Below are 26,782 nucleotides of genomic sequence, written 5' to 3'. Positions count from 1 at the left end.
ATATTTCCTCTCCTGCATCCCGGTCTGGGTGCATTTCCCCTCCTGCACCTCAATCCCGGTGCAGTTCCTCTCCTGCCCCCCAGTTCAGGTGCATCTCCCCTCCTGTGTCCCAGTCCAGGTGCATTTCCCTCGGTGCACCCCGACCTAATTGCTTTTCCCCATCCAGCACCCCAATCCAGCTGCATTCCCCCTCGGTGCACCCCTAGCCCGTTGCGTTTCCCCTCTTGAATCCCAATCCAGGTGCACATCCCTTCGCTGCATCCTGACCCCGTTGCATTTCCCCCCTGTGCCCTGTGATCAGGGTGGATTTCCCACCACTGCATCCCAGTTCCACGGCATTTCCCCTCCTGCACGCCAATCCAAGTGAACTTCCCCTCTGTTTACCTCAATCCTTATCCCCTCCATGGTCCATTTGCATTTTCCTCTTCCCCTTGTGCACCCCAGTCCACCCCAATCCCAATGCCTTTCCCCTCCATCCCTTCTTAGCTCCTGGGAACTGTTATATCTCCCCTTGGAGCATCCCAAAACCCGACATCCCAAAAGTTGTGTTCCCTCCCCCGTGGTTCAGGAGCAATAAGTGAGAATTTTCCCATTTTTTCAGGGATTTTCCCTGTGGTTTTCCTTGCCTCTCACCTCTCTCCATTCACCCCCAGGTCTACGCATCCATGAATACTTGTACTTCCAAGTGCTCAGTCCCGGGGACATCCGTTACATCTTCACTGCCACTCCAGCCAAGGATTTTGGTGGCGTGTTTGTAAGTATTTAAAACTAAATTTGTCACCCCGGGTCCCTCCATCCCAATATTTCTCCTTTGTGGGACTCAGTGATTTGGATTTTTGATAAAAACGGAGCTAATTGCTCTTCCATGAGCATCCTTGGCCTCAGCAGGCTTCCAGAGGCAGGGATTGGGCTGGCTCTGCAGGACTTGGAATGGGGCACCTGGAAGCTCAAAATCTCCCCAGATGAGCAGGATATGGGACATTGAGGGGTTGAAACGTGTCCAGGGAAGGGAACGGAGCTGGGGAAGGGTCTGGAGCAGCAGGAGTGGCTGAGGGAGCTGGGGGGGCTCAGCCTGGAGGAAAGGAGGCTCAGGGGGGACCTTCTGGCTCTGCAACTCCCTGACAGGAGGGGGGAGCCAAGGGGGGTTGGGCTCTGCTCCCAAATAACAAGAGGGAAAACGACCTCAAGTTGTGCCAGGGGAGGTTCAGGTTGGATATTGGGAAAATTCCTTCCTGGAAAGGGCTGTCCAGCCCTGGCCCAGCTGCCCAGGGCACGGGTGGAGTTCCCATCCCTGGAGGGATTTAAAGTCCCTGTGGATGTGGCACTTGGGGACATGGGTCAGTGGTGGCCTTGGCAGTGCTGGGCAGTGCAGGGACAGCCAGAGTGGGGCTGGGAATGGGAAGCAGCTCCGATGCCTCATCCCTGCCTGTTTCCCTCCCGAAGAACACAAGGTACGACCAGATCCACCTGGTCCCGGCGGATCCTCCGGAGGCCTGTGGAGAGCTGAACAATGGAGTCTTCATCCAGGACCAGATCGCCTTGGTGGAGAGGGGGTAGGTCTGGCATCACGGGGCTTTTAGGGGGACCCTTGGGAAGGACAGGAGATGCCACCATGGCACTGTCACAGTGCCATGGCCACATCTCCCCTTCACCTCCAGCTTCTTCTCCATGTGGGTAAAGAAGGAAAACACAAGAGTGTTCCTACCCCAGAGCACTTCATCTTGTGTCTTTTAGCCTGTGCTATGGTGGGAAAAAAACCCATCTGGGTTCATACTGAGAGAGGTTTAGATGGGATATTAGGTAGAAATTCCTCTCTGGGAGGGTGGGGAGGCCCTGGCACAGGTTGCCCAGAGAAGCTGTGGCTGCCCCTGAATCCCTGGAAGTGTCCAAGGCCAAGTGGGACGGGGCTCAGAGCAACCTGGGACAGTGGAAGGTGTCCGTGCCCATGGCAGGGGGTTGGAACTGTATAATCTTCCAAGTCCCTTCCAACCCAAACCATTCCATGATTCTGTGATTCTATTTTACTTTTCCTTAGGAGTGTGGGTGGCTTGTGCCTAAAATAGAGACTCGGAGGAGCGCGGTTGGGGCGAGGCGCGGGATCGGAGACACAATCCCTGGGCTGGGTGTCTCTGGGCAAGGCCCTGGCACTTCCAGGCTTTGCACCTACCTGGGGGCACCGAAATTTTGTCCCTCTGTGCCCCAGGGGCTGCTCGTTCCTGTCCAAGACCCGAGTGATCCAGGAGCACGGCGGGCGGGCCGTGATCATCGCCGACAACGCCTACGACAACGACAGCTTCTACATCGAGATGGTGCAGGACAGCTCCCGGCGCACAGCCGACATTCCTGCGCTCTTCCTGCTGGGCAGGGACGGGTGGGTGCCCTGACACGTTTCCCCAAGGGTGGGACAGCTCCTGGGAAGGGCAAAGCGATGACTTGTCCCAACAAAACGTGGTCCCAGCGATCAGCGTGTCCCTCCTGGGCTTTGCGGGACAGATTTGGAGTGGATTCAGTCATGATTAATCCACAGTTGGAGCTTTATGGCTGAGTTGGAGCTGTATGGTTTGGGTTGTGGTTTATGCTCAAGGCTGGGGTTCAGGTCTCCCAAATCCAGCGGCTCTGGAACACCTGTCACCTCTTTATCCTTCCAGGTACATGATCAGGCGTTCCCTGGAGCAGCACGGGCTCCCCTGGGCCGTCATCTCCATCCCCGTCAACGTCACCAGCATCCCCACCTACGAGATGATGCAGCCCCCCTGGACCTTCTGGTAGCAGCAGGAGGCTGTGGCGGATCGTGGGCTTCCCAGTGGATCCCAGGAATTTCCCCTAAGCACCAGGTTTGAAGAAGGAGTTCCAGCGTCTTCCAGAGATCCCACTGGATTCAGCAACAGGGAGATCTTCCTGCCGGCCAAGTGCCAGGTGGGAACCTTGAGCCTGGCACTGAGCACCCTTTGCTGTGACTTTGTGGGAGGGAGGTGATGGCCCAGAGCAGGCCAGCGCTTCCCAGGAAACATTTGAACTTGTGCTGCTGATTTGGTGGGATGCAGGACTGGCAGGGATGGGAGGGAGAGCGACGCAGGCTTGGTCTGGACCAGCAGGGCTCGCCCCATGTCTGTATATTTTTGTCTGAGCTAATGAAGTCTGAATGTTTTAGAGAAAGGGAAGTTTCTCCTTTTTTCTTTCAGCAGTCAGGGGATGAAGGGATAAATCTCATCCCCTAATATTTTTCCTAGTAAAATTCCCAAGGTGCCTCCTGCAGCTGGGGCAGCGCTCAGGCCAGACCCCAGACATGGGGTGAAGCAGCACCACGGCAGAGCCTCCAGCACTTGTCCCCAAGGTGTGTGTCCCTGGTCACAAATCCAGAGCTCACACTCCCACAGGTGCCTGTTCCCTCATCCCCAGACCTGTGTCCCCACAGGACCAGCCCCTGGGTCACCCACCACGCTCCAGTTTACCAGTACAAACCACAGGGTCCCAGTTCTCACCAGTCTCGGTTTATTACGAACACTGAAGGGGCCACGGCCCCAGGACGGTTGGGGACAAGCAGCAGGGTCAGGGCTGGCGGTGATGGCAGCGTCAGGGGTGCGTCACCCTCAGTCCCACGAGCCAGCTGCCACAGACACAGCGGCGGGAAAACAGCTCCCCAAAATCCATGAGGGGAGGGAATAACCCCAGAGCGCACCCCCAGCCTGCTGCCTGTCCATCGCCGGGAGCCGTGTTGTCCACAGACAGGGACACTGCAGCACGTGGGGTGGCCTCGTCGGTGGCAGCGTGGGATGGGTGACAAGGGGACATCCACGTGGGGCCACTCGGTGCCAGGACATCTCTATGTGGGGCCACTCGGTGCTGGGATGTCTCCATGTGGGAATTCGGGGTGGGGAAGCGCACAGCAGCTCCCACTCAGGCACGTCCTCGTCCCGCTGCCAGACAGAGGGACAACTCCCAATGTCTTTGGGGGTTTGGATGACAGCACATGTCAGCTCTGGGATGCTGGGATGCTCTGGCCATTCTCCATCCCCAGATGATCCTGGAATCACTGCTTGGGGCTGTGTTGTTGGAAGGACGGGCTGAGTCAGGAAGGAGGTGCCTGCAGGATCGGCTCTGCTCTCCCCGCTGGACTCAGGATCTGAGCCCCCCTCTAAGGTGTCCCTGTCCCTGCAAAATCCCCTCACTGCTCACCAAGGCATGGAATGGAGGATACATAAGGACCCTGGCTCCGTAGTGCGTAGATAGTGCTTATATAGACATTAAATAGTTCCCCTCGTGCACAAACACACACACACACACATTCCCTCATCCCTGCGGGGCGGGAAGGACAAGCTCCTCCGAGTCCACGGCCGGCACAGACACGGAGCAGCCTCGCAGGTGGCCACAAGGAGGGGCTGGCTGGATCCTGCTCTCTTCCAGCTTCCTCTGCAAGCACCAGCCAGCCCCTCCGGGAAGCGGGAGGTGGCAGAGGGACACCAGCTCACAGCTTGGGACGGGGACAGCCTCACACACACACACAGGGACAACACGGACAGGCGGGAGCAGGACTTGGCTCCGGCTGTCCCACTCCAGCACCTCCGCACGGCCGCCCACATGACCCCACAACAAAACCCTGTTCCTTGGACTAAAGCTGCTGCCTCTGGGAGGAACCCCCAGTCCCTTCCCGTCCCTTCCCTTCCCTGTCCTCTTGCCAGGATCAAACGTCTGTCATCTCATCCTCCAGCTCGGCATCGTCCGTCTCTCCCTCGCCCTCCTCCTCCTCGTCCGACGTCACGTCGGCGTCGTCGGCTTGCGCCAGGCACTTGGGACACGAGCAGGTAAACAAGTAGTTCTCCCTGGGAAAATGGGAAGGAAGGAGGAAAAAGATGGATGGCACTGAGACAGGCACAAGCCCACACTTCTGCTGGGCAGGGGTCGAGGACAGAGCAGCCAGGAAAGGGGCTAAATATGTTAAATCTAGAGGAGTTTGGGGGTTCCATCCCGCTGGTTCAGGTGGGGTGAAGGTATTCCAGGTGGAGAGGGGGATTCCTCAGCCCCACAGGAGTGATGGGACACGGGGACAGTGACCACCAGCAGGAACCTCTACCCTTGAAGGGCAGAGAAGGAAAAGGAAGGTGGTGGGGACTGCAAAGGGTCTGCAGGAGCAAACTGCAGAGTGGTGCAGGGAGAGGGGGGAGCCCAAATCCTCAGTCCCTGGGACTACAACACATAAGAAGGGAATTCTTACGTGGAATTCACACACAGAGCCACACACCACACAGGGCCCCAGGGTGGGGGTGCTGCCCAGATGGACAGTTTGGGGGTGCAAAGGGGTGTGGGGTCCCCCCCAGGTACCTCCAGGCAGCCCCTACCTGAGTATCTTGTTGCGGCTGTGTCTGCTCCGCTCCCTCTGACAGCAATCTAAGTAACTGATGCAGATTTCCTGGGAGCAAAGAGAAACAGGTTGGGTTCAGGATGGCTTCCCATGACTCCAAAGCAGCACAACTTGTGCCAGGCCCTCTCAGAGTCAGGCAGAAATGGGGTCTGGCAGCCCCTACATGCGATGAGGATCGAATTCCTCTGCCGGGACAACACGGGAGACAGGAAGTGTTGGGGGATGTTGGGGACACGGGGATGATGCCAAGGTGTGATGTCACCACCCAGGCCCTGCTGTCTCACCTCTCCTGCTTCGATGTCCTCCAGAGCAGTGAGATGCAGGAGGAAGTTGTTTTCTGGGAAGGATGTCTCGGCATTGGGGATGCAGCTGTGGTTACCTGTGGGCAAGACGGTCTCTTTGCTATAAATGCTTAAGTGGCTCCTGGAAACTACATCATATCCGAGTCCATCCAAGTCAGGACTGACCATTCCTGGGAGAGCAGCCAGGCCCCAGGGCAGCACCCATCCCATTCCATCCCAAGGCTGGGAAGCACAAACCCCTTTCTCCAGAGGCTTTTAGGAAGAGGTGAACCAGCCTAGCACATTTCCCTCCTCACTCCTAGTTTTCCTCCCAATCCTCGTGTTACTTACAGCAGCTCTGGAGCACGTAGAGCCCTGATCCCTCGCAGTTGAGGAACTCTCCAGACTCTGCAGCACAGAGAGGTGGCGTTAGAGCTTTACACAGACCATTTCAGCTCTTCCACGTGGGAGCACAGAGGGATTTGCAGCAACACGGAATGCACTGTCTTGGTTTTAAGACCCCAGCTTTGGGGCTGGGTGTGTGAGGATGATTTCTCAAGCACCCTTCCCTCCCCATGGAAAATCTGCATCCCCAGGCTCCCTGTCCTGCCCCTGCATTCCCACAGATCCTCACCCTTCTCGATGTCTTTGTAGAGCTGGTCAATGAAGGCGTCCAGCTCCTCCCGCTGCAGCATCGGCAGATCCAGCGCGTCACACGCGTGCACCCACTGGCTCAGGGAGCTGTGGGGAAGAGAGGGACACTGTTACATCCCACAGTGCTGTCAGGAAGCACAAGGACACTGTTACATCCCACAGTGGTGTCAGGAAACACGGGGACACTGTTACATCCCACAGTGCTGTCAGGAAACACAGGGACACTGTTACAGTCTCATGGTGCTGTCAGGAAGCACAGGGACACTGTTACATCCCACAGTGCTGTCAGGAAGCACAGGGACACTGTTACAGACCCACAGTGGTGTCAGGAAACACGGGGACACTGTTACAGTCCCACAGTGGTGTCAGGAAGCACAGGGACACTGTTACAGTCCCACAGTGGTATCAGGAAGCAGAAGGACACTGTTACAGTCCCACAGGGCTGTCAGGAAGCATAGGGACACTGCTACAGTCTCACTGTGTTGTCAGGAAGCAGCAGGACCTATCATGGTCCCACAGTGTTATCAGCACACGGTGGGATCTCACAGAGGGGATCCAAGGTGGCTCTGAGCAGCCAAGGTAGGAGAGGCACCTTCTCTTCCCCTCCATTCCCCTCTCTTAAACCCAGCCTTACTCAGGAGAGCATGGATTTACATTCTACATCTCTGCTGCCCTGCAAGGAACACCCATTACCTGGTTCCACAAAGCCCCTTTACCTGGTTCCTATGCCTTGGCCATTGGTCCCAACGAGGGCAAAGAGGGATCGAAAGCCTTCTGGAGTGAACCACTGCAGGAGGGACAGGAGAAAGGAACTGAGTCCAGGCCAGCCTGTGGCAGCACCCCGCTCTGCAGTGCCTCAAATCCCACAGGGAGCTTTGGGGGAAGCAAGGAATGAATGGGCAGATTCCCATGGGCTGTTTGGGAGGCAGACCCACTCACCCTGCTGAGATACTCGTCATAAAGGGCTTCGGTGAAGAGCAACCGCAGCAGCTCCAGCTGGCCCTGGCAGGACAAGGAGCACAGTCAGGGTGGGGAGATGTCACTGTCACTGGGTGCCAGCCCCAGGCTGAGGGCCCGGCCCAGCACAGGCCACGAGGCTCAGGAAGGAGTCAGGCTCCTCATCCTTCCCTGCAGGGCTGGAGGCTGCTGCCCTCACAGCAGCAAAAGCCACTCATTTTAGCAGCAAAAGCCACCTACTCAGCAGCTAAATATCACCCTGGCCCAGCCCACAGCAAAGCATCTCCCCCATAGGAAGGAGCAGCACATCCCATGGAAGCACCACCAGCCCAAAGCCCTCTGAGCAACTCACTTCCTGGCTGTCAGGGCCCCCACTTTAAGCCTGGAATTTCCAGTGCCTCCCATCCCAGCTGTAACAGGGCTTCTGCACCTCTGGGCTCACAGACCCAGGTGGGAGAGGGCAGGCTTGGGAATTCAAGAGCTGCCAGGGTCTTACCTTAAATTTGTCCCCCAGCAGCTTGTGCACAATCTCCTCTTCTTCATTTGCTGTCTTGCTGCAGAACTGGGAGAAGGCCTTGATCCACCACTCCTTGTCTTTAGCCTGGCAATGGAATCAAGCAGAGGCATTGCACCAACCCTGCTTTCCTCCCCAGCCCAGAGGGAGGGAGGATTGTCAGAAAAAACACTGAGAAAGCCAGGCCAAAGAACCAGAGCCTTGGGAATAACATCCACAATGGGATAACGAAACCACACACGGGCAGCTGGAGCTCCAAACTGCTGACGTACCTGCTTGATGGTGGCAACCATCCTGGCCATCAACATAATGCTGGAAGTCTCTGGGGGATAATGCATGTTCCTGTGGGATAAGAATGAAGAAGAGATGAGCAGAGCAGGGCTTGTATGGAAATAAAAAGCTGGAGGGAGGTAGAGGCAGCTGCCATTCGTGTGGTCAGGCCTGCGCTAATCCATCACACCAAAGTGGCCATTGCAGCAACACTGTGTGGGGATCCAGCAGAGAAACCTGCATCCACCTTCCTGCTCCAACCATACGAACAATCCCCTCCCATCCTGGTTCACCCTGGGTTCCACACAAGGCCCAGCTGGGGTTTGGGATAAGATTTGGGTCAGGGATGTCACTTCTCCCCTCTGGGACCGTTTTTTTTTTGCAAGCAGGGACAGCAATTTATCAACCCATGAGGAAGATCCCCAGAGGCTGCAGGAGCACTATAAAATTGCAGGAATGAACTTTGTAGCTCTTTACAGGGAGAAAAACAAGGACTACTCAGCCATGTGCACTGCCCACACCAACTCACCCAACCAGCAGGGAGAGCCAGGCAGCGTCCCACGGGCATTCCCACCCTCCAGCCACCCCATGCAGGGATGCAAAGCAAGGAGAACCATCTCCTTTGCCCGTGGAGCAACAGGCAGGTCGGTGCCCTACCTCCACGCCTCCTGCAGCTTGTTGAGGGGGTGTGTGGGGTCGTCTCGGGACGGGCCGAGGCAGAGGACCTGGTGGTACTGCTCCAGAGCTGCCTGCCTACACTCCGCGCTGCAGTACGTCACCTAGAGCGGGGGGACAGCGCCCGGCATTGGCTCTGGCAGCAGGAAAACAGGATCCTACATCCAGCTGTGCCATCTGGGATCTGGCAATCCCAAAAAGATGGTGTTCCCTCCCGGCAGTCCCGTACCTGGCATCGGGGGCACTGCTGGTGCAGGTCTTTCCGGATGCTGCACTGCTCCGGGTGAGGCAGCACCAGCGAGCTCTTCCCCAGCAGGCGCTGGGCGTTCTCCTCCGCCGTCTCCAGAGCCCGCAGGCAATGATCACAGGCTGCAGGGGAGAAGAAGGATGGATGGAGGGATGGATGGATGGATGGCACAGGAAAGCCTTCGGGAAGGAAATGGACCAGAGCCCCGAGATGGTGCAACTGGTACCACCACCAGAGATGAACAAGGTGATGGAGCCTGGAGCAAACTGGGCTAGTGGAAAGTGTCCCTGCCCATGGTAGGGTGGTAGAATGAGTGGATCCTTAAGGTCCCTTCCAACCCAAACCATTCTGGGATTCCATAGTGGCACCTGGCGCATCCCCCCGGAGCTGATGGAAGTCACCATCCCTCAAACGACACCTCAACTTGCCAACGCTTTAGTGCAGAGGCAGAAACGGCAGCAGGGGCACCTTTACAGCGTTGCGAAGGCAAACCCAAACCTTTCCCTTGATACCGGGCAGCTCCTTTGGGATCCCGCGGGCACTGGGGCAGGTGACAGGGACACGGCACCAGCACCAGCCGCTCACCTCGGTAGTTGTACAGGGCATTCCAGAGGAACTGGGAAGACACCACCGGCCTCTCCACGAAGACTGTTTCCCCTTTGCGGATGTTCTTGGTGGCGAACAAGCCCTTTCCCTGCCGAGGCACAGCCGTGGGTCAAGGGACGCGCCCGGAGCCGAGTCATACCCGGGGGCTGAGGGTACCCCGCCATCCCGAGGGGACCCTGTGGGCTTCTACCCCCTTTCCCCTCTAAAACTGGGAAGGAAGGAGGGGATCCCCACGGAGCGGAGACTCACCTTGGCGCTGCTGATGAACCGCGCCTCCGCCGCAGCCCCGGCGTGTCCCCCCGCCGCGGCCGCCATCTTCGGGCGGCGACTTCCCCGCCCTAACCCGCCGGGCAGCGCCTCTTCCTCTTCCTCCTCTTCTTCCTCCTCCTCCTCTTCCTCCTCCTTCTCCTCCTCCGCCCCTCAGGGGTCCGCGCCCGCCATCGCCCCCTCAGCCCCGGGGCGGGCGGGGGCCGGCGGCCATCTTAGCCCCCCCCCTTCACTCAGCCCACAGCCACGCTCCGAAAACACCGCCAAAACACTCCGAAACGCCGCTGGGGCGCTTCCACAGCCACCCCAAATCGTAAAAGAGTTTTGCTGCCTCTCCCTTATTAATTGTTATTATTTAATGGTAGAGGAATAGCCGTCGTAGCTCTCTCAGGTGGGGACGCAAGGTGCTCCCTCGCAGGAGGAGGTGCCCTCTGGCAGGGCTAGAAGGAATCTCCCGCTGCCCTGCGCGCCCAAAACTGACCAGACTTTCCCAAAAAAACCTTTAATGCCGCCTCTATTAATTATTATCATTATTTAATGGCAGAGGAATAGCCATCCCAGCCCTATCAGGCAGGAACACAAGGTCCCCCGTCGCAGGAAGTGGTGCCCCCTCATAGGGAGAGGAGGAATCGCCCACTGCCCTGCGCACCCAAAATTGGCGCCATTTCCCAAAAAAAACCCCTTCAAAACATGCTAAAGTGGCCATTCTCCCCCTGCTGCCTTCTGCTTGTTGGTCTGCAAAGCCTAAAATCCACAAAACCGCGGTTTTCGTTGTATTTCCTAATTCACATCGCTCAGGCTTTGCCCCGCTCCTCCAGGACCAGGTGGCGGGAGCCGGGTTGGGAATTTGGGATGATTCCATACTCGGGGCTTTTTGGAGTGTTTTGGTGTCACTAGATGTCACTGTCGGCTCGTGGTGGGGACACGACCCATGTCCCCAAGTGCCACATCCACAGGGATTTTAAATCCCTCCAGGGATGGGGACTCCACCACCTCCCTGGGCAGCTGTGCCAGGGCTGGACAACCCCTTTCCATGAAGGAATTTTCCTTAATATCCAATCTAAACCTCTCCTAGCACAACCTGAGACTGTTTCCTCAGTGATTTATTCATGGAAAGGATTGTCAGGCATTGGAAGGGGCTGCCCAGGAATGTGCTGGAGTCACCATCGTGGAAGTGTTCAAGGAATGACTGGATGTGGCTCTCAGTGCTCTGGTCTAGTTGACAAGGACCAGTCACAGGTTGGACTAGATGATCTTGGAGGTCTTTTCCAACCTAAATAATTCTGTGATTACTCGTCCTGTCCCTTGATCCCTGGGAGCAGAGCCTGACCCCCACCTGGCTCCCTGCTCCTGTCAGGGAATTGTAGAGTGAGGTCTCTCCTGAGCCTCCTTTTCTCCAGGCTGAGCTCCTCCAGCTCCCTCAGCTGCTCCTTGTTCTCCAGACCATTTTTCCAGCTCCACTGCCCTTCTCTGAACATGCTCCAGCCCCTCGGCAGAGAAGGTTTGGCCACATCCACCTGCTGACACAGGTCCTTGTTCTCCAGGAGCCACAGCTCCAACCTGAGCACCCCATGCTCACCAGACACTACCTTTCCTCCTGCAAATGTAGTTTTATGTCTGCAGGAACCAGCCCAGAGATAATAACATATGTTAATTACTTTCACCCACAATATGGGGTCATCAACCAATTATAGGAAAAATTCTTTACCACATATTTTGTTCAAAACATTTTATTAAGGAAAAAAACCCTCAAACATTTTTGAGAAGGATGAGAATAACATTGGGTTTAACTTTTTTGGTAACAATTTCAATTGAAAATTAAAGTGAGTAGTTGGAAATGTGTTTTTCGACACCCCTTCCATCTCTCTTTATAAAACACGCTCGATTTTTATTAAGAGACAAAGCAAATAAATAAATGGCACTTATTAAGGAAAGAAAAAAAACCCACTTTTATAAATAACAATAGAAGAGTAAAGTGATATACAGTGTTCTGGGACAGAAAGAGAAGGAATAAATTATCCTGAGCTGACTGGACGTGGTTGGTACCCTGGGCAGACGTTAGTCCTGACCCCTCCAAGCCCTCCCAGCCACCAGAAATCCAGCTGTTAACTACATCGGGCCCTTACAGATGTGCTCCCCGAACGCTCCAGGTGCTGTTTCCCATGGCACCTGGGTGGATAATGAGGAGAGAACAGAGCAGTTGCCGTCTGGGCAGAATCAGCACATCTGGACCAGGGGCAGGGGGTCGTCTGAGGCACCAGAGGTGTTGGAAAGCTGCTTTTTACAGCAGCCCCCGTCCCCACACCTTGGCCAGGGCTCCAGTGCCTCATTCCCTGCAGCACACAGACACCTTGGCCAAGGAAGGCAATGCCAGGAGACAGAGAGACCACTGGGTTCTCCTTCCAGGTTTGGGAAGCCAAAAAAAAAAAAGGCACAGGTACACCAAGGCACTGCCAAGAGGAGGCACTTCTGTTCCAGGGGTAGAAAGACCCTGGAAAGACCCTGATCATCTTATAGCAGGAGCGTTGTGGGTGGAAGCAAAGGGCTTTCCAATTTTGGGGTGGTTTTGGTTATGATCTAAGCATCAAACAGGGGAGTCAAGTTAACCAGGAAAAGCCATCAGGGAGAACTGTCACCCCCAGCATCAGAGACACTGATTGTCACCCAACCACCAGAGACACCCTCTGATTGTCACTCTCTGCTTGAAACTGTGTCCTGGTGCTCCAAGAGCAAACAGGAGATCACCTCCCATCAAGCACAACCAGCCTGGTGAAGAAGCCCCAGGAATTACAGCACGTGGCTACCAAAGAGCAGCCAAATAAATTTGGGGTGGGTTCCTCTCCACCAGCTGCATTTTAGTCCTGTAGCTCCAGCTCTCCAATTGAGAAAGTAATGTCTCTCTTGGACCAAAGCAGCACAGACACGTCCCCAGGCATCAAAAAGCAGCAGTGGCAGCTCAGTCTCAGCTGCTCAAAGCTCCACGTCCACGGTGTCCTCCTCGTGGTCCTTGATGTCCGTGGAGTCGGCGGTCGCGGGCTGGATCACCCCAAACTGGGACAGCTTTGCCGCCTTCTGCTCCATGCTCTGCTTCCTCCACTTGATCCTCCGGTTCTGGAACCACACTTTCACCTGGCAGGGACATGGAAGAGCTTAATCCGAGGTCTCCAGGAGCACGTTTCCAATGCCACATGCTTCCAAGGAAGATGTCCCCAAAAAGAGTTCCTTAAAAATGGGGACATGCCCTTTCTCTGCTCAGGGAGTAGTGAATGAGAGCAGGAGGAGGTGACACTGTGGAGGGCAGAGCGGTGCTAGGAATAGGATCAGGAGAGATGGGGATGCAGCTGCACTGAGGAACTGTCAGAGACTGAAATGGTTAATGATTTATGCATTCTAGGAGACTTTTGCAGGCTTTTGACTTTTGCATTATACCTCAGATGGGCAGTTGGGCCCGTCCCTCCCTCCAGTGCTGAAGGTGTCAAGCCAGGAAGAGCCATCAAAGCCCATTCCCCCCCTCTGCCAAGTTTCATCTCTGGACCCCGTGGGTGGTGACTATATACATCTGTCCACTCTCAGCTTTTCTTTCCCTTACTCTCCCTTAGCCTTATCCTGTCTTTCCTTTCTCTCCCTTATACATTTTCCCCCCAGGGGTTACCCCTATGATAGATAATATATAGATGACAACACCCAAAATGCTAACATACATGTTAAAACAAAATTGTTAAAATAAACCCTACACTATATAAGTTTTCAGACACCAATTATTCAGTGTTGTTTCACTCTAATCCACCCCCAGGGAATTATTGATGAAAACCTGGGTTACCCCCCTCCCCTTTTCCTGGAACAGGTCGTAACAAGAACCTCTGGCCAGGAGAGTGAAGGAAGCAGCTCCCTAAGGAGGCACTGAACCCATTCCCAGGACTGCAGCTGCCAGAGAGCATGGTGAGACCCCAAAACATCCCCTGTGCCCCCAGAATCACCCTGGCTTTGCTCTCCTTTTTCCAAACTGAATTTAGACCCCACCATGGAAGATCACCTGCCTCCTTCTTTCCACAATAAACAAGCAGCTTGCTTTGGGAAGGGCAGGAACTTATTGGGAAGAGCAGGAAAATAGCAATAATAAATAAAAGGACACTCGAAGCACAAACTGTCCCCAGAGGACCTAAAGAACACGGATCCATGAGTCCAACCCAGCTCCAACTCTAAAGCATAGCAGGTTTGTGCTCCTGAATGCTTTTTGTTCCACTTCATGGATTAAGAAATCTCATCCATAAACCATCCAAACCCATCTCTCCAGGCACATCCCTTCCACGCCATCTTGCAGCAGGGAGTCCCACGGGTCACTTTGCATCGTGTCCTCCTCCCGCTGCACTTCCCAGTGGGAAAACCAGCCCAGAGCAGACCCAGGATTGGTGCCACCCATTCCTTACCTGAGTCTCCGTGAGGTGCAGAGTCGCAGCCAGGTCCACTCGCTCCGTGCCCACCATGTACTGCTGCTTGAGGAATTCCTGCTCCAGCCGCTCCAGCTGCTCTGGTTTGAAGACAGTGCGGACCCTCTTCATCTTGCAGGGCCCCCCCGACCTCCAAGGCCCAACAGGACCCAGAGAGTTGGTCCCGACACAGTGAGACAACTCCAGACCTGCGAGAAAGCAGCGAAAATTGAAGGGGTTTTCATCACAAGAGCCGGGAGAAAATAGCACCAAAAAAAGCAGGGATGTCCCTGCCCTGTCCCAGCCCAGATAATCTCATCTAGGGTCCCTTTCCCAGGAAAGGCTGGAGCAGATGATCTTTTGGGGACCTGTGATTTTACTCTCAAGTACCACCTGGACATGCAGCCAGACCCAAAAAAATCAACTCTCAATGAGGGGAGCAGGATTTGGCCTCCACCCACCCAAGATTTTTGTAACAGAATAGTAAAGTCCATCAAGAGCTGCAGAACACAAAAATCCCATCTCTGTCTCAAGAAGGCCCAAGCCACGAATATCTAAAGTTTGGGGGATTTTACTCCAGACTGGGCCCTGATTTTACCCTTCCCTTGGCACAGGGAGTCAGTGTCCAGGAACCAGCTCTCATGCAGGACCACATCCTGCTCCCCTGGTCCCAGTAAAGTTCCCAGTGTGCAGAGGAATTAGTGGGTCTGGTCTCTTGTCTCCTGTCTAGCAGTTGCCTCAGGATAATTATAATTACCATAAATTAACATACAATACAACACCAGGGGACCAGCTGGCACCTGACTGAGAGCTGGTGGCTTCTCTCCTTTCTAATTCCCTCATCCTGATCCAGTTGAGGTCCCTGCTCACTGCAGAGGGGTTGATCCTTTAAAATCCCTTCCAACCCGAACCGTTCCGTGATCCCATGACCTGCCTGCCCAGGTGATTCCACTGGAATAAGTTTAAAATAACCCACGAGTAACAACCAAGGGGAATTTCCACGTGGAAAGCAATTGGCAGGATCAGGCCATTAATGCTCCCCCCATCACTGCTGTTCCAAATATTGTGGCAAGCCAAGTTTCTTCAACTTTTATGGAAATGCTGCACACATAATGATCCCAATTCACACCCTGCTACTTATCTCTCCTTTAATGACTGATGTTGTCACATTCTCCAGGCACAAACCAGCACCTTGACCTACTTATTTCCATTAATTAGGTGTAAGTTCTGCGTGTGTTTAAGGATTTGTGGGATGGAGACCTGACAGCTTAACAGCTGTAATTGCACTTAAAACTATTTTCATCATTAAAATCATTTCACCCGTCACTTCTTTTTTTTTCTTCCCCTCTATTTTCATACTGGGATAATAGCAAGTGTAATTTCCAACTTGAAATGCTGTGTGGAAATAGCTTTGCCAATTGTTTAACTGTGTTTTCATACCTGTGTGTTTGATATAATACAGAGATTAATGCAATTGTGCAGATGCTGCCTCGTGAAAGAAATAATATATTAAATAGTTATGTTAAATGCATTAAAAAAAAAAAGATTAAAAATATTTGTGGTGTCTAAATATTTTAAAATCAGGACCAAAATCAAGAGTTCCCTGTACACAGAAAATACAGGCCTGGCTGCAGGTTTTGCCTGGACAACAACAAGATTACACTCTGAATGTTAAAAAAAAATACTTAATTTCATGAAAAATATTCTGAATAGAGGTATTTTGTTAAAATAAATTAGTCAGTTTGTTTATAAAGTTACCCTGAAAATAGAGCTTGATGGATCAGTCAGTATCACCCATCACCACTGTGTAAATTTTACCGACATCCTTAGATGCTTTTGCAGTGAAATATGAACTTTTAGGGCCAGGTGCTCCCAGACACTCTACATTTTCACTTCTGTGAGTGAAAAATTGAAGGGAAAGCAAAGTAAGGGAAGAATGAGGGCAAATTTTGGGAGAAGAAGAGATGGAGAAATGAATTTTGGGGGTGAGGCTTTGGGAAATTAAAGCAGTTTTTTGGAGGTGTGATGAAGACAAAGGCAGTGAAGTGCCCTTCTGATATATGAAAAAAGAAATAAAAGCCAGTGTGAAAAGATAAATAAAAGCCACTTGTAAAATACAGGTGAGGACACACGTGGCCCTGGGGGGACCGTTTCCAACCTGAAATCTTTCAAGCCTGAGGGATGTAAATGGTGTCACTGGGGTCTCACTGGGCCCGAACATTTAATCTTGGGGATAAATCGAAATATCACAGAACCACAGACTGGTTTGGGTTGGAAGGGACCTTAAGGATCATCCACTTCCAAGCCCCTGCCATGGGCAGGGACTCCTTCCACTAGACCAGGTGCTGGAATACTCTTTTTAGCTCTGTCACTTTATATTTATTATTCAAATTCTGCCAAGTTTATGTCTCCATTTCAAATGTAAACAGTGCATTTGGATATTCTGCACGAGTTTCCGACTCGGGGCTGGTAGATGGATTAGTAAAATCCTGTAGCGTCTTTTAGGGGTTAACCAAAGGCTCTTTATCAAGAGAAATCAAGCGTGTTAGAAATTGCCCTGCGGCATAAAAAAAATCCCCAACAGATTAAAAAGTTCATTTTTTGCTCTCGCTATATCCACCTCTTACAGCGGGGGAAAATAACTCTAAGGAAAGTTTTCCCTCTCCCTCCTCCACGTCCCACAGCCCCAGCCCAACGCTTCACCTCGGGGCTGGTCCAGAGGCTGCAGGGAACTAAAATACAACAGCAGTGAGGGGAATAAAGCGATTTGGGGTGACCCAAGTTATTTCCCAGTGCCAGCCGAGAGTCCGGCGGGAAGGTGTCCCCGCGTTCCCGTTCCAGCATCCCCGCTCCGCATCCCCAACACGCACCCACCGCCCCGGCCGGGACCCCCGCGCTCACCTGAACCTCCCCAGCCCCAGCCCCAGCCCCACCCGCCGGGCAGCGGCCCCAGCCCCGCTCCCGGGCCGGCTCCTGCTCCCGCTCCCGCTCCCGGAGCGGGTCCCGCCGCGGGCCAGCGCGGGGGCGGCGGGATGGACGGGATGGAGGTGATGGACGGGATGGATGGGATGGAGGCGGCGGGGCTGCGGCGCGGCGGGTCCCGGGCGAGGAGGGCTTCGATGTGGAAGGAGGTCTTGGAGGGCGGCGGGCCGGGCCGGGGGCGCGGCGGGCTCTGCAGCATGGCCGGGCCGATGCGGCCGTCGCCGCCCCGCCGGCTTTTATGGAGGGCGGGGGGGCCGGGACGAGCCGCGCTCCTATGCAAAGTGGCGGCGGGGAGGCGGAGGGCGCTGCCCACACCCCCCTGGCCTCCAGCGGCACCTCCACTGACACCCCTGCTTCCCTACTGACATCCACATGGACACCTCTGCTTCCCTACCGACATCCCTGCTTCCTCATCGATATCCCCAAGGACACCCCAGCTTCCACACGGTCACCCCTCCTTCCCTTTCGACCTCCACAAGGGCACCCCTTCTTCCCCACAGACACCTTTTCTAACCCACCAACACCCCTCTTTACACTCAAGTTCCCCCATGGACACCCCTCCTTCCCCACTGAAATGCCCACAGTCATCCCTTCTTCCCCACCAACACCTCCTTGGACACCCCTCCTTTCACATCAGCATCCTCAGGGACACCTCTCCTTCCACACCAACACCATCACGGAGACCCCTCCTTACCCACAACACCCCTTTTTACACTCAAGTTCCTCCATGGACCCCCCTCCTTCCCCACTGACACCCCCACAGACACCCCTTCTTCCCACAGACACCCCTTCTAGCCCACAACACCTCCATGGATACCCCCATAGACACCTCTGTTTCCCCACCAACACTCCTCTTTACCTTCAGGCTCCTCCATGGACACCCCTCCTTCCCCACTGACATCCCCACAGTCATCCCTTCTTCCCCAACAACATCTCCATGGACACCCCTCCTTTCACATCAACATTCTCAGGGACACCCCTCCTTCCACACCAACACCCTTAGGGACACCTCTCCTTCCCTACCAACACCCCCCCTTCCACCAAGTTCCTCCAGGAACACTCCTCCTTCCCCACTGGCAGCCCCATGGACACCCCAGATTCCATGCCAACACCTCCACAGACACCCCCCTGCTTCCCTGCCAGCCCCTCCTTCCACACTGACACCCCCATGGAAATCCCTCTTTCCCTGCTGTCACCTCTGCTGTCACCCACCTGGACACCTGTGTCTTCCCCCACAAGCACCTGTGCTCCTTTCCCATGGACACCCACGTGGATAACAGTTCCTTCCCCATGGACCCTCACACTGACACCCACTCCTTCCCCATGGACACCCACGTGGATAACAGTTCCTTCCTCATGGACCTGCACACCAGCACCTGCTCCTTTCTCAGGGACATCCAAAACAACACCCAAACTCTTTCCCAGCAGACACCGCCACGCCAACACCCCTTCCTTCCCCACGGACACCAACACTACCACCAATTCCTTCCTCATGGACCCCCACACTGACACCTGCTCCTTCCCCATGGACACCTTCTCCTACTCCATGGACCAATCCCACTCCAGACAGACATCCACCAGGACACTTGCTCCTTCCACCACCTCCTCCCTTCCTCGTGGCCCCAAACCTTCCACCTCAGAACCTTGCTGGGACTCTCACCTTCCCCATGGACACTCACATGGGCACCTACAGCTCCTGCTCCAACTCCCACTCCCAAATTCCCTGTGATATCCCCCAGGCCTCACAGGAGCACCCACCCCATCCCCTGACCACACTCCTCGGGGCACAGACCCCACAAGGCACGGAGAGACCCCAGGACCAGCTGTGCCAGCCTATCCTGCCACTGTTCCAAGAGGAATGTGTCAGTGAGACCCTGTCCAGGAATGCTGGAGTGTGTGGGGATATCTGGGATACGGGACAAGCACCTCAGGAGCTCTCACAGGACACGAGGTGACTGTGCTGTGAAAATTGAACTGGTTTCGGTGCCATCCCTGCTTGACACCCCCAAGTGCATCCACATGGTCCAACAGGGAGCTGTGGATGGCACAGGCACCTCTCCCAGGTGTGGTTCCTGCTCAGATCTCACCAAGTTCACGCTGAAAATTCACTCCATGTGCAAACACAGAGAAATCCTGGAGCTTCCAGGTTGATAAACACGGAGCAAAAATCCCCCGTGGTTTAATAACCCAGCATTAACCATCTCTGCATGCACAGGCTCACAGTCCATATCCCATAAATCCTGCCTTTAAGAGGGATTTATGCCATTTAAATTTCTTTTCCCTCCCCAATCCGTACAAATTGTTATTAAAATCTCTATATTTTTGAGCATTTCAAAGCAGGTGGAAAAGATGGGAATGCACGGGCAGGATTACCCCGGTTGTGAGGAAGCACCCTGGTGATGGCTACGGGATCCTCAGGAGACAAAAGAATCCCTCAAGTTTGCCTTTAAAACACTTTTCTTTTTTTCCCCCCTGCCTTTTAGCATCCTGTCTTCCACAGGAGCTTCCAAATAAGTGGATAAATACAGCTGCTGCTTTATTGCTCCTTATCCAAACAGGCAGCCCCGATCCCGCCGCCGTGGAACCGCGGCCTTAATTGGAATCACACGTTCAAAGCTGGGCAAGTGCCGAAGCCTCTCCCCAAAAAACAAAAAAAAAGAGCCACCGGGGAGAAAAAAAGAAAATCCGTGGAAATTCACAGCTCCCGGGGGGAGTGTGGGATTGAATATGGGTGTCATTAGACGAGGGTTTGGGTTGTTTTATTAAAAGGTTGTTAAATAAGTTATAATAAGCAGCGACTGTGATTCCCAGGAGAAGTGATGTCGGAGCTGCTCCGGTTATTAAAGGAGCGGATCCACGTTCCGGCTGTTGGCGTGGGAGAGCTGTGGGATGATGATCCAGGATGGATGGAGGGGGAGCCGCCGGGATGGACAAGCAGCAAAAAACCCCACGGGCTGACTTTTCCCTTTCGCCGCCTTCTCCCGCTCGGCCAAATCCGCTGCCTAATGACGCGTCCTGTTTCCCATTAGTACTGTGTGCTCAGCTAATGCATTTTGGTTGGAAAGCTGGAAATTTTCACTCGCTGGTAATGACTTGGGAAATGTAGCACCCAGTAGCAGACACCCCCCACCACCACCCACACCAGATCCAGCCCCTCCGAGGTGGAGAGATGAAAGAGATGAAAGGATGAGATCTGATCCTTTTTTTTTTTTTTAAGTGACGGTTATTTTATTTTAATTATTCAATTTTATTTTATTTTTTTTTCATTCACTGTATTCCCTTAATTTTATTTTATTCCAGTTTTGGTTTTCGAGCGCGTAGAAAATAAAAGGGGAAGGCGGTGGGCAGGGGGGGGAGTTTCTTAGGGAAGGGGTAAAAAAAAAAAAAAATCCCAACAACAAAACAACAACCCAAAAAGCCCCCCAAAAAAGCCCCCAGCCCTTTGTAAACATCCCCCCTGAGCAAAGGGAAGGAGGTGAAAAGCATTTCCTGATAACTCCATTAAAGAATGAGGCTGCATTAACATTCCAAGTCCCTCGACAAGAGATGAAAGTGGGGAACTTGAGTTCAGCCTCCCCTCGCTCCAGATGTTATTATGGGCTCCCTGAAAGGTTTTTTTATTTCTTTTTTTCGCGAAGAGACAAAGATGTTGCCCACTTCAAACGGGGCTAATTGATGCTAATGACTATCAGATAGAGGGGGGGCCCTTTTCCCCCCTGCCAAGGGGAAAGAGAGAGCGCATTTTACAATCCCCCCATAGAAAACGCGCCGCTCTTCAAGCCAGGTTGGTGCTTTAGGGATTTTTGTTCCTCCCTGGCTGCTGCTTTCCCTCCTCCTCCTCCTCCTCGTCGCTGCCCCCTTCATCTTTTCTGTCCCCCCTTCTCTGGGCACCCCGCGGCTCTCCCTTGTTCGCCCATGAGAAATTTCGCACCTCGCCTCTCCGTCGCTGGGGAGAGCCCGGCTCCATTTCCATCCCTTCTTCCAGCCGCAAAACCGTCCCAGCGGGGGCGGAAACTTCCCCCAAAAAACCCACAGCGAGCACACGCGAAAACGTGACGGGGATTTGGTGCATCTCTAATCCCGCGGGGTGAGTCCTCCCGCGGCTCCTGGATCCGGGAGCATCCTATCCGGGAGAAGATGGATCCAGGGGCTCCTGGCGGTCATTAGGATAACACGCCCAGCACCGCCAACCCGAGGAGGTTGAAATCATGAGCTCGTATCTTTTATTCTTAAAACAATAAAAATTCGCTTAAAAAAGGGATTCTGAACACTGAATTTAGCTTTTGGCGTTGTGTCGTATTTTTGCAGCCGTTTCTGCTGCGATAATCCATAGCAATAATAAATAATAATCAATAGTGATAATAAATAATAATTCATAGTAATAGTAAAAAATAATCCATAAACCAGTAATAGGCAATTAGGAATGTCCTCGAATCGTGTGGCTCCTCGAGGGGCTGATTTGCCCCTTTCCAAGCTGGATCCCACCAAATCCTCCAGGGAGAGAGGAATGGGGATTCATCAGCAAAAAGAGGAGCGTGGGGTTTGTCCAAGGAGGATGATGGATACATGTTCATATTCCTTGAAAATATAAATTTTTTTGGCTACTGGTAATTACTGTGGGTTCCCTTTGCACCGGGAACACCTGGAAGTGGGTACCAAGGTGCCACCCTGCCTTGGCTATCCCACCTTCAGCCAGGTCTCAAGGGGCTTCTGGGAGCTCCACAACGAGGTGCTGGTGTCCATTGCTCTTGGAAAACCCTCTCTGTCCTGTTTGCTGAGGGATCCAAGTTGCCTTCTGGGTCCTTGGCACCTCGCGGGGTCCCGCTGACAGCCCCAAATTGGGATGAGGACAGGAGGGACGGCACCACCCTGCACTCTGAGGGTGTTGTAGAGCAAGGGGAGCCCTGGCTGCAGGTGACAAGAGCAAGGCCACCCTCAAACATCCCCCTGCGAGAGCCCAGTGTCAGTAGAAGCCTGGGATGAACAGGAGAACTTGGAAACATAGGAATTTCCTAGAAGGATGTTATCCTGAATGGTGGCCTGCAGAAGAGACCATCCCCATTCTCTCCATCCCTGTCACCTCATTTTGTCTCCTACTTGTCAAACCTCTCCAGGAGCTGATTCAACATGTCCAAGGCCAGGCTGGACAGGGCTTGGAGCAACCTGGGGTAGCATAAAGTGTCCCTGCCCATGGCAGGGGGTGGAACTGGATAACCATTAAGGTCCCTTCCAACCCAAACCATTCCATATTTCTGTGTTAATGCAATGGAAAACTACCTCTGGAAAACACAAGACCCCTGGTCTGTGCTCCAGGGGGGAGGCAGAGGACATCCTCCTCCTCCTCCTCTCTCCCGGTTCCAGACAGTCAATACACACCCCGGCCGCCCTTCAGACACCGCTCCCGGGCTTCATTGTCAGGTTAATTTGGGATAATGGCCTGCAAAGCACCTCAGCCCCATCCAGGTCTCATTAGCACTTGATAATATCGAGCATCCTGAGGAATTACGGCTTTTCCTCCTCCTCCTCCTCCTCCCCAGGGCACGGAGTCCTTCAAGCGGCCCGGGCTGATTTATCACCCAGGCTTGGCATGTCCAGACAGGATCCCAATGAAAGCCACGCTGGAATGAGGCTCGGCAGGGCCTGGATTCTGCCCCAGCCTTTCGAGGGGGAGATATCCCTGATCCAAGCGGGGTGTCCCGCTCCCCGGTGTCACATCTGGCCTCGTGTCTCAGCCAGATGTGAAACGAGGGAGCGGGACCTGCTGCATCCCACCACCCTCACCCTTCCCGGCTCCTGGGGGGCTCATCCACCTGCCCGAGGTCCCTCCAAACACAGCGTGGGTTGAGCCCATGAGTGGAGCCCAGGGTGTGATTGGACTAAATGACCCTCCAAAGTCCCTCCCAACCCTATAATTCCATGATTCCGTGGGCCTGCACCGAGCTGGCAGCAAAATCTGGGTGACCCCCCACAAAATCAACCAAACCCCAAGTTCTCAGAGGATGCTCCGTGACCTTCCCTTCATGGGTAGACCCGAAGACCCTGCTCACAGAGGTTGCAATTCCAGATATTAAGAGCATCCCAAACCCACGCATTTAAAAAAAAAATAATTGGGAATTATAAACAAACTAAGCATTGAGGCAGCGCTGGGCCGGGCCTGAGTGCACCATCAGCCCGCTGCTCCCTTCAATTATCTTTTTTCTCCCACATTGTTCTCCCCTAATGAGGAGACTAATGACCAAAGGATGGTTCATAAGTGGTTCCCAGACTCTCCTTGCCCAGGGCAAACACCGTCCACAATAGGATCACAAATTGCAGGGAGAAGCCCCGGCTGATCACATCAGAAACGGTGCAGGGATTTATCTCTCGGCCTTAACAATAACAGTATGTTCTTAATCGCCACTCCAAAGGGACAACTGGCGGGGGATCTGCCCGGCCTCATCATTAAAAGCTGGCAGCATCTTTGCTAGCGCTGCCCCTTTGTTCATCTTTCATTATCCCAATGCTCCGGCCCCGTTAATTCCCCTCCATCTTATTAAATCAATAGAGATGGAGTGGGGAAAGGATGGGGCAGATCCAAGGGGTTGGATCCGGCTCGAATCTCCGCGGGGGCGCAGGGTGGGAGCGGGATCAGACCTGCTCAGCACCACGTGCGTCCAAGGATTTACTCACCCGGCCCCTGCGGCCGGGGAAACTGAGGCACAGGAGGGTCGCAACCTAAATAAATCCCGGGAGGAGGTTTCGGTAGAGCTTTGGGAAGCGCTTTATCCGACTGCCAATCCCACACCTCCCATCGGCATCCCTGTATTGCTCGAGTTAATGATTTAATCAACTCCTAAAATAAAATCACACCGTTCAGAGAGTGATGCCAGAGCCGCACCTCCAGTGAAATCCCAGCCTGTCCATGCTGGCATGACACAGGGACAAGGGATTTTGTGCCACAAACCATTTGCAAAGAGGGAGATGGTGCGATTTTCATCTTTCCCCCCCCTCTTTTCTGTAACAGCTCATTTCACCTAACCTGGTTTAGATCCATGATTTTTAAACCCAGAGATTTTGGCCACTGCAATGCTCACCCCATATGAGGCGTGTCCTTAGTCTCTCGGTTTTCCTGCTGCATTTCCAGGCAGGTCACCCCATTCCATCCTTATTTTCATGGACCCAGAAGAGAGTTTAATGTAAAAATTTGATGCCTTTGCTCTCTGTCCGAGGCACCCCGGGGCAAATTCGTCCCAGAAACCCTGCAAAATATGGGATGTGGTGGCATTTCCTCCCATTGCCAGTGATGTCTTTTTTTTTATTATCATTTGATTTCCACCGAAACCAGTCAAAGCAGCCTCGGGAAACTTATTTGATGTTTCAATCGGGAATTAAAGGGGAGGGAGAAGCAGGGGAAATGCTCCCTGACCATTTAACAAGATTACACGAGGGGATTGGAGCCTGGAAACATGCACGGGAACGACCCCCGGCATCCCGTGTCCCGGCTTTGCCTTGAACCTCTGCCAGCGGCGCGTTGTCCTCCCCGACATCCCGGCCCTTCCACATGGTAATCCCATTTAGCAACCCCCCTCAAAACAGGGCAATCAGCCGAGGGGATGGGGCTCCCAGCTCCGGGAAGGTGCCTGGGAAAGCGACTGGACCAGGGCCATTGAGGGGCTGGAGGGGTCCTGCATCCGAACGCCCCATCCTGCGAACAAATCCGTCGCCATGTGCTCAGCAGGAATAATCCTGGTAGGAAAGAGAGCAGGGAGGGGGGACCCGAAGGGCCTGCAGGCTACAGCTCCACCCGGTTATCCCTTCTCCTATCTCTCCATCCATATCCCATCCCATTTAGCCAGACACCCATTTGCACCTCTTCACCAGCTCCCTGCATTCATCCCCAACCCTCCACCCATCCATTTTATCCCCATTGCTGGATGTTCCTCTGGGAAAACGCTTCTCCCTGATACACCCACACACCCATCCCACATCCTACCTGTCCTAGGAGACTCCTGCTTATCTATGGAGGGGGAGGAGATTTGCCAGGAAGAGCTCAGTGCTGCATCTTTGGCAGATAACCTTTATCCTCTTAATAAAGCTGCTTAATTCTCACTTCCTTTTAATTATCTGCCACTGAAAGCCATCCTGGGTTTTGCAGACAGGTGAAAAACCAGTGTCTTGCAGAAAAATCATGGATTGGGAAGGGACTAGCAGGGTCTTTGGGATGGGAGGAGGGGGCTGGGTAAAGACACACAGCTCTTCTCCTTTATTCTTCTCCTTTATTCTTCTCCTTTATTCTTATTCTTTTACACACAGACTTTCCTGGGGGATGAGAAGAGCCAAAGCTCTGTCCCAGGTGGGTTGATCCAGCCCAAAAGCTTTCCAAACATCTCTCTCCCATATTTTCCACGGTGCTGGGTTTGATCCCAATCCATGTGCCCCAGCTGATCTGCCAGGAGCTGGGCTGAGCTGCAAGACCTCCTCTTCCCCAAACTGGGGAGGGAGTGGGAAGGAAACTGCATTTCTGCCCCATTTCCAGGATGTCCAGGCTGGCAGGGGCTTGGCAGAGTATAAAATGACCATAAAATGAATCCAGCTTTTCTGCAAATCATCAACTCCATCCCCATGACCAGGGTCAGCTCTGGGGGTTTGACTCTTCCAGTAATCCCTGCTTTGTCCCGCAGAGACAAAGTCCCTTCCCCACCCTGAGGAACCTGCAAACAGGGAAATCGCTGAGTGAGAGGAGGACAAGGGATGGCCTTCCCTGGCACCCAGCTGTCCCGAGGGAACACAGCCATCCTGAGCCCCCAGGGACCAGCCACCCCATCAAGGATTATCAGCCCCCACGTGAAAAACCTCCTGGTCAAACCCCGAGGTGCCAGAGGGACGTGCTTTAATCCGTCTCATATAAAAGTAAATTTAAAAAAACCTCAATCAAGCCCCGCAGTTTTAATTAAACCATTGCCCCTGGTCGGACACCCCCCGCAGAGGGATCCGGGCTGGGCAGACCCTGCGGGAGCATCCCCTGGAGCGGGAATGGATCCCCCGTGGCTGCCCAGGACGAGCCCAATCCTGCCGGAGGCTGAGCGCTGCCAGCTCCCAGGGGATTAAAGGTGTCCTGAGAACAACTTAACTCCCGCAATCAGCTCGGCCCCCGGCCGGGCGATATTAAAACACCCCCCCCCACCCCCCGTAAGCCCCGTTGTCTCGGGGCTGATTGCAATAAACCCACCGGCACGGGAGATTAGCGGGTTAAACCCGCCGGCGCAGCGCGGGCTCCCGGCAGACATGTGAAGACATTAGCACAGTTTGGGCTCTTTGAGATGTGCCGGCTAATCCCGGCTCTGAAACGGCCGGGACAAAGGGCAGCTTCCGTCACATCGGCCCCTTCTCCTGCCACCAGCCCCTTCTCCTTGCACTGTCCTTCTCTCCTTGCACCGTCCCCTCCTTGCATCCTCCCCTTTTCCTTGGATCGCCCCGCTCTCACCAGCCCCTTGTCCTTGCACTGTCCTCTTCTTGCATCCTCCTCTTTTTATTTTATCGCCCTCCTGCCACCAGCCCCTTCTT

At 53.9% G+C, this 26,782-nt stretch overlaps 3 protein-coding genes across 4 annotated transcripts in view; 1 reads left to right on the top strand and 2 right to left on the bottom strand.

Moving 5' to 3' along the window:
• PRADC1 (protease associated domain containing 1) overlaps window positions 1-3,158 on the top strand; it is a 3,559-nt gene extending 401 nt beyond the window's left edge. The window contains exons 2-5 of the mRNA XM_027701918.1: window positions 654-754; window positions 1,444-1,553; window positions 2,204-2,371; window positions 2,649-3,158. Coding sequence (XP_027557719.1) covers window positions 654-754; window positions 1,444-1,553; window positions 2,204-2,371; window positions 2,649-2,769 — 500 coding nt within the window. The 3' untranslated portion in view covers window positions 2,770-3,158. The remainder of the gene's footprint in view (window positions 1-653; window positions 755-1,443; window positions 1,554-2,203; window positions 2,372-2,648) is intronic.
• A 317-nt stretch (window positions 3,159-3,475) lies between these two features.
• On the bottom strand, window positions 3,476-9,945 carry SMYD5 (SMYD family member 5). 2 transcript variants are annotated; one of them, XM_027701915.1, is made up of 14 exons: window positions 9,813-9,945; window positions 9,543-9,651; window positions 8,940-9,079; window positions 8,693-8,814; window positions 8,038-8,107; window positions 7,748-7,852; window positions 7,234-7,296; window positions 7,011-7,081; window positions 6,275-6,381; window positions 5,992-6,048; window positions 5,644-5,738; window positions 5,337-5,407; window positions 4,677-4,820; window positions 3,476-4,043 (listed from the first exon to the last, which is right to left on the bottom strand). In XM_027701915.1, exons 1-13 carry the CDS (start codon window positions 9,876-9,878, stop codon window positions 4,682-4,684), a joined length of 1,215 nt encoding a protein of 404 aa, XP_027557716.1. In that variant the 5' UTR covers window positions 9,879-9,945; the 3' UTR covers window positions 3,476-4,043; window positions 4,677-4,681. The 2 variants fall into 2 exon arrangements, with proteins under 2 accessions (XP_027557716.1, XP_027557715.1); XM_027701914.1 differs by having other exon boundaries at window positions 3,476-4,820; window positions 9,813-9,943.
• A 2,809-nt stretch (window positions 9,946-12,754) lies between these two features.
• On the bottom strand, window positions 12,755-17,438 carry LOC113976600 (homeobox protein not2-like). Its single transcript, XM_027701922.1, has 3 exons — window positions 17,191-17,438; window positions 14,258-14,552; window positions 12,755-12,959 (listed from the first exon to the last, which is right to left on the bottom strand). Exons 1-3 carry the CDS (start codon window positions 17,436-17,438, stop codon window positions 12,801-12,803), a joined length of 702 nt encoding a protein of 233 aa, XP_027557723.1. The 3' UTR covers window positions 12,755-12,800.
• Window positions 17,439-26,782: the final 9,344 nt, after the last annotated feature.

The sequence above is a fragment of the Neopelma chrysocephalum genome, unplaced genomic scaffold (genome assembly GCF_003984885.1).
Source record: "Neopelma chrysocephalum unplaced genomic scaffold, ASM398488v2 Primary Assembly neopelma1_174, whole genome shotgun sequence".
NCBI lineage: Eukaryota > Metazoa > Chordata > Aves > Passeriformes > Pipridae > Neopelma > Neopelma chrysocephalum.
This window is presented reverse-complemented; position numbering and strand designations above follow the sequence as displayed.